Raw genomic sequence first — 10,913 nt, 5'->3', positions numbered from 1 at the left:
AACTCAACCTACACGTAACAACATAATAATACAGTACACTCCCTTTAAGAAATTTGAGAATAGTGTTTTGAACGCAACGTTCACCTACATTATCGGTAGCTCAGAAATCCTGAAAAGTTTTAAAACCCATGTAAACCAAAGGGCATCATTATTCCATTCAATATGTATACTTTTAATTTAACCAGGACACGCTTCTGCTTTGGACCTCCTTAAGTTCTACCGCTTCGCGCTACTACAAACAAAAAAGCTAGTGGAACGTAGCGTGACGTAAGTGACGTCATTACTGTAAACACGGAAATAAATAACACCGATTGACGATTTGTAAAATAAAAAGGTAGTTGGCCGCAATGTTTAAATTTTCGATTGGCTGATCAGTGAAAATGATATTCACGCCCATTTTACTCCGGTCTACAGTAATATCTACTTGGAAGATTGAGTTAAAGTTTCACAGTGCGTTGACGGTTACAGTGATACTGTATTCACATTCTACTGGCGTGAGTTAGTATTCGTATACTGTCGAAATATCTGTCACCACCTGTTCATGGGGAGGATTCGGGGAGATTTAGTATTCCAGTCAACGTGGTAAGTTATGCTGATAAAAAGTTTTTTGCGAAAGATGATGGCGTACATTTTTTTAACCGTTTCCTAAAATATAATTAAAAGTAAGAATTTCGTATGTGTGCAAGTTAGCGCATATATTTATATCGATGTAAGCTTTTGCATATCCAGTATATTTATTAATATCCTAGTGGCATTTTTCAGTAATTAAAACTAATATGGTGTGTATAATGTATTGTACAGAAGCAAAACAGCTGTAGCAGAAACGAAAGAAAAAATAAGGTTGAAAGCAATGGAATTGCAAAGCGAATTACAAAAAAAAAGTATGAATCTCAGTAAACTGGTGTTTTCATGAAGTACTAAATGTTCTGGAGCTCTAGTTGCCACAACACTAAATGGCACCTGTTATGCAAAGATATTTGGATCTTTACAAAGTTGGGGCGAGAACAAACGCAACGGTAGTATTAGATTTTCATGGAGGACAATATGTGATTGAATCCACAGTATTGTAACGAGCACCGACAATTTTCTGTATTTTCAGTTCACAACGAATATATCAAGAGTGTGTACACATTCGAGAAGAGCAGACAGAACCTCGATGTACACAACTCGGCCGCTAAAGACGTAAGCAACACGCACACAATTAACAAGAAAACTCAACACACAACATTAGCCAAACAGAAGATCATGAAATAAAGTAAATGTTTACTTAGCCGACAGCCCAAAGCAGAAAACAAGGCTGTTACAAAACAATCACTCAACGAAACCTTTTGCAGTGCAACTGATTGTACTGTACAGTAGTCCATTAACTTACTTGTATATTTATTATGTACACACATATATAATAAAATAAACAGAAATTGAATCAAATGAACAACTTATATAATATTTCATTTGACACTAAACACATTGAGTCAAATGAAGTAAACATGCTGCATGCATAGATGAGTACACGGATGGCTTCATTTCTTTCTCTTTATCATTAAGCACATGCTGTGACAGGACACACAATCTGTCTGCTGTTTTCACTTATAAGTTTATTTGACTGTGTCAAGGTGTATGTACTGTATGTATTTCCACTTACTTGTGTTTGCCTCCATATGTGCATACATGTACAGTGCAATCCATAATGTTTGGGACAAAGACATTTTTCCATTATGTACTCTCAATTCCACAGTTTAAAACTACAAATCAAGCAATTCAGACCTAAATAAAGTACACATTACAGAAATTTAATTTAAGGGTATTTGCATACATTTTGGCCACACCATATGACAATGACAACACTTTTTTTACATAGTTCCCCCTTTTCAGGACACCAAAATGGGTGGGACAAAGTAATGGTAGGTATATTAACGCGGTCATATTTAGTACTTTGTTGCATATCCCTTGCATGCAGTGACTGCTTGAAGGCTGTGAGCATGTTCTTTAGTGGTGTTCCACCAAGCCTCTCGTGTAGCCATCTTCAGTTCCTGCTTGTTTTGGGGGGGTTGTCCTCTTATGTTTTCACTTCAGCATATGGAAGGCATACTTAGTTGGATTTACATGGGGTGACCAGCTTGGCCATTCAAAAATTGGCCATGTTTTAGCTTTGAAAAACTACTTTGTTGTCTTAGCAGCATGTTTGGGATCATTATCTTGTTGTAGGATGACGTGCCATCCAATGTGTTTAGAGGCATTTACTGGAACTTGAGCAGATGATGATGTTTATACACCTTGGAATTCATTGTGCCACTGTTGCCAGCAGTTCCATCATCAATGAAGATAAGTGTGCCAGTACCTGTGGAAGCCATACATCCCCAAGCCATAACACCCCCAACACCATGTTTAACAAATGAGGTGGTATGCTTTGGATTGTGGGCAGTTCCTTTTCATCTCCACACTTTGCTCTTGCCATCAGGTTCATCTTTGTCTCATCTGTCCACAACACCTTTTTCCAGAATTCTACAGGCTCTTTTAAGTACCTTTTTACAAACTGTAATCTGGCCATCTTGTTTTTGCGACTAACTAGTGAGTGGTTTGAATTTTGCAGTGTGGCCTTTTGTTTTTGTTCATGAAGTGTTCTGCGGACAGTCACCTCTAGTACATCCAAATCTGCCTGCTGAAGACTGTTTCTCGGCTGTTGGACAGGCGTTGCTTTTTCTTTACCATAATAATGAGGATTCCTCTGTCATCAGCAGCATCATCTCCTTGGCCTATCAGTCCCTTTGTGATCACCGAGCTCACCATTGGGTTCTTTTTTTAAATGATATTCCAGACATTTGATTTAGGAATTCCTAAGGGTTTACCAACATCTATAATGATTCAGGTCTTGTTTTTCGGCCTCATAATGGCTTCTTATAATTTCATTGGGACAACTGTTGTCCTCATGTTGAATAGTGGCAACTACAGACTCCAAAGGAAGTCTGTAGGTAGAAGTAAGCCTAGGTGTCTTATGCCTGCACTAATGAAGCAATGAAACTCGCCTGTGTAATTACAAACACCTGTAATGCCAATTGTCCTAAACATTATGGTGCCCTGAAATGGGGGATCATGTATAAAAAGTGTTATTTCTATATGGTATGACTGAAATGTAAGCAAATACCCTTAAATTAAAGTCTGCAATGTGCACTTTAATCACGTTTGAATTGTTTGATTTGAAATTTTAAGCAGTGGAGTAGAGGGGGTAAATCATGGTAAAATGTACCTTTGTCCCAACCATTATCAAGGTCACTGTAGTTCGAAATAAATATTGTTTCTCAAAAACAAGTGCAAATGTTTTGCAGATGTTATTTTGGTTTCATGACTGAATGGAGCAGACTGCAAAAATTCAAGTTAAATATTTCTACAGCAGTTTTGTTGGATTTAGATCATACTGTTTTTGAAGGATATGGGAATAAGTACTGAAAGAAACTGGACCAAAAAACAGTAGACCTGGAGCCTGTAACAAGGCAAACATTGTGCAACTCGTTTGATGATTGATTAACTTTATTTCGAAGTTATCATTATGAATGCATCTCCACATTTAGTGTAAATTTACTTTTTCTAAAATGTTTTTTCATTGGTAGGATATAGGCGGCATCCAGGAGCTTTACATAATCAAAAAAAACACAATTTTCAGACAGAAGTTGAAATTTTAAGACGTGAAAATCAATTTTGACTTTCCAAACACACACACACATGAACTGAAACCAAGCTACAATTAACTTTTCTCGATGAAAAATCTGAAGTTTACTTGAATGCAAATTTTTGACTCCACCATCAATGAAATTAAAATTTTACTCAAGTAAAAATATTGTTACTTAGACAAAATCTTATTTAAATAAAAGTATACAACATAAAAACTACTTAAGCGGCTCTGTTCTTCTTCAATTGTTTCACTTTTCAATGGATGTTGACATTTTATGCTACCCTTCCTGTAAGAAGTATTAATGACTTTTCTGAACAGTAAAGTACACCACGGGGGAAAACAGCCACATCTTCCCACAGTGCATTCTTGAACCTCACCCAGTGTCTGTATGCATTAACATAAGCACAATTACGTGCCTTCAGAGTCAATAAGACTGAAAACTTGAAATTTGTTTCAAAATAAGAGACAGTACTGACAGTACTGACTTGAGGGCATGTGGTAGCATACTGGACCTAAGCAGGATATTCAGTGTAGCAACAACATGTCTGTGGTCAAAATTCACAAACTGGGCACTTCTATACACCCTGCAGTTCTGTAGGAGCCTCCAGCATCTGCCCACGAGGTAGTGATTGATTTCCTTCCTTGCACCACCAGTATTGGAGTACCAAGTACAAACAATGCAGCTCTGGGTGCTATAACCAGGATCTAGTGATCCACAGCCTCTGACCTTTTGCCACTTTCACCGTGGGACTGGCACAATCCTCATAGCCATCCCTGTCAGTGCCAGTGGTCACATTGAAGTAGCCCATGACTACAGGAGTGTCACCTCGTGAGCACCCATCAGCCACTGAATGAAGTTGCAAATAGAATGTCTTTATCAACAAGACCGCTATACACTAAGACAACAGATAAGGCTCCCAGAGTGTGCCTTAAACTGTGTCTCATATTATGCTCATTGAAAGTAGCGACATGGGACACCATTGGGAGGGGCCAATCCACCTCAGCAACAGATACTCCCTGAATATGATAGCCATCAGAGCAACCAGACATTAATAAAAGGTGTACCCACCTACAGACCAGTCCCAGGTCTGAGCACCTCAGTGACTTATTTTTTTTAATAACATTAATAAATAATCCAAACTTCTTGGTAAATGAGTATACAATTACTGGATGAGTGTTATAATGGATAACAAAATGGACTCTGTACTTAAAAGTTGCTGGTTCAGCCCTCACCTTTAACTAATTGTTTGTCCCTGTGCAAGTTACTTAATTATATACAGTTGACACCTTGAAGAATACAGAGTACACCTTCAGAAGTTATTTTCTTTAGAGCAAATTATTTAAGTATAATAAAATGAAGAATTTTAACTTTATTCATTTTGTAAAGTCATTGTAATAAAAGAAAATACTTTTGGGAGCTGTAAACATAATGTGTAAATTCTTACAATGGTTTTCTTTGATCCAGTGCCTAAAAGGATGAGTGCAAAAAAACTGCGAGTTGCTGTAATTGGTGCTGGAGCTTCAGGCCTCTGCGCTGCCAGACATCTCCTACTACACCAAGACATCTTCTTTCCTCCAGTGGTTTATGAAAGGACGAACCATGTTGCAGGAATTTGGGTGTATAATGAACGGTTTGGCCAAGATGAAAGTGGTCTGCCTGTTCACAGTTGTATGTACCGTGACCTCAGGTAATTATTTGTCAATCTGTTTGTGGTTTTTAAATACAAGGTAACACAAGCTGTTTTGACTTGGAGCATTCGTTTTCACTCTGCAGTTAAAAAAAAATAATGAAATATCTGGAAGAGTAAACTTAAATGCTAGATAGTTATACATTTTAAGTAAATTAGGAAAATGACATGACCCGCTTAATTAAACCAAGTAATTATGCTATTCCTTATTCACTGTTTATTACCAGATGCTTTAAAAATGTAATATTTTTATTTCTGAAAATACCAAAGACCAAATTGTGCAAAACATAAAAAACACATGTTGCTACAAGAACAAGAGGAAGTGGAAAGTTTCAAGTTTATTTGTGAAACTGACGAAATGTGATTAATCAATTGTCATTATGAAAAAAATTACCAGACATAATCATTTGATGTTTTTAATGCTATAGAAAGTCCTATGCAACAAGTCATAGGGCACTTAAATCTATACTAATAAAAGGCAAAGCCCTCACTGACTCACTGACTGACTGACTCATCACTAATTCTCCAACTTCCAGTGTAGGTGGAAGGCTGAAATTTGGCCGGCTCATTCCTTACAGCTTACTTACAAAAGTTAGGCAGGTTTCATTTCGAAATTCTACGCGTAACGGTCATAACTGGAACCTACTTTCGTATACTGTATACAGCCATAGCGGGCAGCTCGGTTGCCGTGTGAGGTGGTTGCGTCTTGCATCATGACGCCTCCCACGTGATTGAGTGCCTGTCCATATAAGGTAAATATTCGCGGGTGATGGACTGTGCTTAGCATATTCATAAGTGCGGCTGCTGCGGACTGTGCTTAGCATATTCATAAGTGCGGCTGCTGCGGAAATCAGCACTCTTCGCTGCGGTGTGTTCATTCCTTTCCTTGCTTCGCCAAGGAAGCAGAATTTTCACAGCTTCTCCACTGTTTTATAAACGAACAACATATAAGGCCGTCCTTTTTCCTTCCTTCACCAAGGAGCCAGCCTTTTTATTTAATCCACGGGTTCTCCGCTGTTTTATTGTTCATTTGTTAAGATTGTTATAGTTATTGTGTAGGTATTTTACACTTAGTTTACTGTTCAGGTACCCATTTCCTTTATTTAATCCGCGGCTTCTCTGCTGTTGTTTTGTTCGTTTATTACAATTATAGTTATTTGAATCCTTTTCTTTGCCTGACTGCCTGCCCATATAAGGCGCTCTGCAGTTTTTTTGTGAAGCGGTCTTTACACAGCATCTTCGCTGTGTTATAAACGAACGCCATATAAGGCCGTCCTTTCTCCTTGCTTCATGGTTCTCTACTGTTTTATTGTTCGTTTATTACGATTGTTATGGTTATTGTGTAGCTATTTTACACTTAGTTTACTGTTCAGGTACCCATTTCCTTTATTTAATCCGCTGCCTGCCCATATAAGGCGCTCCGCTGTTTTTTTGTGAAGCAGCCTTTACGCAGCTTATTCGCTATTTTATAAACGAATGCCATATAAGGCCGTCGTTTTTGCTTGCTTCGAAAAGGAAGCAGCCTTTTAATTTAATCCACGGGTTCTCCGCTGTTTTATTGTTCGTTTATTACGATTGTTATAGTTATTGTGTAGGTATTTTATACTTTGTTTACTGATCAAGTACCCATTCCCTTTATTCTTCCAACTGTACCCCTATTAACATGTCTATCGAGGTGATCACCACCAATCAAAGAACTATCACTTACCGAGTGGTGTCCATGCCCAGAGATGGCGCCTGCCTTTTCCATTCTCTGTGTTACATATTGCACGGACATATCAGGCTCACTTTTGATATCCACAGGGACATTGTGTCTTATGTATTAAATGACTGGGACAGGTTCAAAGTGTGGACTGATGATGGTACAGGAGATAATTATAGTACACAGGAGCACTATAAGACTGAAATGCTTAAGCCCTTCACATATGGTTCTGCATGTGAGTTGATGGCTGCTGCTGAATTGTTTGGTTGTCGCTTTCAAGTGTATCGAAATGGCCAAATATTTTACACCTTTGGAGAACCGTCAATGCCTCTTAAACATCTTAGATTCACAGGTGACGATTTGAGTAGTGGACACTTTGATGTTTATGAATATTTCAACTCTCAAAAGATCGATGCGAAGTTATTGATGAAGCCAGTTGTATGCTTATATCGATTGACACATACCGAATGTCAGTTCAACACAAATCCAGCTCGAGCCGATTATGACAGCAGCAATCCAAGCTGTGAGAACACAGTAAAAAGGAGGCGTATCAAACGTCGTGGTAGATTTTCTCATGCAGCTAGACGGAAGCAACTTCGTGCAGCTGCCGCCAAATACTCGCAGAAAAATCCACAAGTTCATAAACACGCTGTGGCTAAATACTCAGAAGCAAATCCACAAGTTCAGAGGGACGCTGTGGCTAAATACTCGCAAGCGAATCCACAAGTTCATAGAGACGCTGTCGCTAAATACACGGAGGCAAATCCACAAGTTAATAGAGCTTCTGTTTCTAGATACGATCCCAATAATGAAAAGCGGCCCATACGAAAACAACAGGTTTGGCTCAAAAAAGCCAATTGTGGATTTGCGTACGACCCAAACATACATTATGAGTCTGACAAAACAGTACACATTGGATCCATGGATGTTCACTGTGACTATTGTCAAGCTCAGAAGTGGAAATGCGAGTCTCCTGGTTTGTGCTGTAATGGTGGTAAAGTCTCTCTCACTCCTTTACATAAGCTTCCTGACCTTCTTGAGGGCCTGTTAAGTGGCGAACATCCTCAAAGTGAGCATTTCTTGAACAATATTCGAAAGTACAACAGCGCATTTCAAATGACGTCATTTGGTGCTAACCAAATCGTTGAGGGAAATTTTATGCCTTCATTTAAAGTTCAGGGACAAGTGTATCACTTGATTGGCAGTCTTTTACCTATGCCAAGTGAGGAACACAAATTTTTGCAAATTTATTTCGTCGGGGACGATGAAAAGGAAGCACAAATCCGCTGCGCTCATTTTTCTGGACTTAACATACCCCTGGTCAAGCAATTACAAAAAATGCTCCATGACTGTAACACTTACATCCAGGACTTCCACTCCACAATGGACAGTATTTCATATGATGACAAAGACTTCAAAGTTGTCATTCACGCAGACAAAAAACCATTACATGCACACAAAGGCAGATTTAATAAACCCACAGTTCATCAAGTTGGTGTTGTCATCGTTGGGCAAACGTTCAACAATAGAGATATTGTCTTGAAAACCAGAGACAATAAACTACAACGCATTAAGGAAACCCACAGATTCTATGATGCACTTCAATATCCTCTCATGTTCTGCTATGGTGAAGACGGCTATTCTGTGTCTATACCTCAAGTTCATGCTACCAGTAAGTTACCTATGAACAAAACCGTCTCTGCAGCAAACTTCTATTCATACCGGCTTATGATCAGACAATATCATGATAATACTATCCTTTTCTTCCGAACTTTATTAAATCAGTTTTTAGTTGATATGTACGCAAAAATTGAATCCGAAAGATTTATATCAGACTAAATCAGAAAAAACTACAAGCTGAAAATTACGTTCACTTAAAAGATGCTGTTGACAAAAATGACACTGATTTAATAGAACTTGGTCAAGCTGTGATATTACCATCTTCCTTCACTGGAGGACCTCGCTATATGCACGAGTGTACACAAGACGCAATGACATACGTACGTCATTATGGCCGCCCTGACTTATTCATCACATTTACTTGCAATCCTATATGGCCTGACATCACTGAAATTCTCCTTCCACGTCAAAAACCTCATGATCGCCACGACCTTATCAGTCGTGTATTTCATCTCAAGATTCGCAAAATGATAGACTTGCTCACGAAGAGTAATATTTTCGGCTGTACAAATTGCTACATGAACACCATAGAGTGGCAAAAGCGAGGTATTCCCCATGCACACATTCTATTGTGGCTAAAGGATAGGATTCAACCAGCTCTCATCAATCAAGTCATCCGTGCAGAAATTCCTGATCCACAGACTGACCCTGCCCTACACAAAATAGTAAAATCCACCATGATTCACGGCCCATGTGGACCTCATAATATCAACTCACCCTGCATGATCAACAGAATATGCACTGAGAAGTACCCGCGTCCGTTCATCTCAGAAACTCAGACCGGAGAAGATGGTTACCCTCAGTACCGCCGGCGTGCACCTGCTGATGGAGGTCATACAATTAACATCAAAGGAGTAGATATCGACAACAGATGGGTGGTCCCTTATAGTCCTGTGCTGTCCCGCTTCTTCAATGCTCACATCAATGTCGAATTTTGCAGTTCAGTAAAATCAATCAAATACATCTGCAAGTATGTTAACAAGGGAAGTGACCAGGCAGCATTTACAATACAAAATCAAAATGACGAAGTACCTTGATACGAAGCTGGTCGTTACATTAGTAGCTCTGAAGCAGCCTGGCGCATTTTCTGTTTTCCCATTCACGAACATTTCCCTCTGGTCGTTCATCTTGCTGTGCATCTTGAGAACGGACAAAGAATTTATTTCACAGAAGGCAACGTTGCCGATAAAGTACACAATCCACCACAAACCACACTTTTAGCATTCTTTGACCTTTGCAAACACGATGATTTTGCAAAACAACTTCATTATAATGAAATTCCATCATATTATGTGTGGGCAAACAACATGTTTCGTCGAAGGAAACAGGGCAACCCTGTACCAGGACATTCGGGAGTGAAAAAGGATAATGTACTGGGACGGGTCTACACTGTACACCCAAATAACTCTGAATGCTACCATCTTCGACTGCTGATCAACAAAATCACAGGTCCCACATCTTTCAAATCTCTCAGAACAGTTGATGGTGTCCTACATCCGACCTGTAAGTCAGCCTGCAGGGCACTCGGTTTATTACATGACAATATCAACTGGGACGAGACTCTACAGGAAGCTGCTCTGTCTCGCTCACCTCAAAAGATCCGTGAACTGTTTGCTGTCATGTTGGTGTTCTGCCAAATGGAAAACCCCTTAAACCTATGGGAAAAACATAAAGACAGCATAGCAGAAGATATTAGGAGACAGACTGAAAGATCATATATGAACAGAAGTCCACCAGTGGTTAAATTTGATCTATAACAACTGTCTACAGTTGCTTGAGAACTACGTAATTGGTATTGAAGGTCAATCTCTTCATCATTACGGTTTGCCTTCACCTTTAACAGAACTGGCACAACTTACGTCAAATCCTGAGTACTTGAAAGAGACATCTTACAACACCTCGCAATTGGCCAATATAGTCACAAATAACGAGCGCTTGCTAAATAGTGACCAAAAGTCAGTTTATGAGCAAATCATGAGCAGCGTTGCGTCAGCCACTGGCACGGTGTTTTTCCTTGATGCTCCAGGAGGAACTGGTAAGACATTCCTAATAAACCTTCTCCTTGCAAAAATCCGAGCAAAACGTAATATTGCCATAGCTGTGGCTTGTTCTGGCATTGCTGCAACTCTTCTAGAGGGTGGCAGAACTGCTCATTCAGCTTTCAAGCTGCCTCTGA

At 39.3% G+C, this 10,913-nt stretch overlaps 1 protein-coding gene across 1 annotated transcript in view; it reads left to right on the top strand.

Moving 5' to 3' along the window:
• The first annotated feature begins 289 nt into the window (after positions 1-289).
• The window catches only part of LOC114648765 (uncharacterized), a 41,817-nt gene continuing 31,193 nt past the window's right edge, over positions 290-10,913 (top strand). Inside the window, 2 exon segments of the mRNA XM_028798006.2 lie at positions 290-582; positions 5,133-5,355. Of these exon segments, the coding sequence (XP_028653839.1) occupies positions 5,144-5,355 (212 nt within the window). The 5' untranslated portion in view covers positions 290-582; positions 5,133-5,143.

The sequence above is a fragment of the Erpetoichthys calabaricus genome, chromosome 3, assembly GCF_900747795.2.
Source record: "Erpetoichthys calabaricus chromosome 3, fErpCal1.3, whole genome shotgun sequence".
Lineage (NCBI taxonomy): Eukaryota > Metazoa > Chordata > Cladistia > Polypteriformes > Polypteridae > Erpetoichthys > Erpetoichthys calabaricus.
Note: the sequence above shows the minus strand (reverse complement) of the source record. Positions and strands in the feature narration are given on the sequence as shown.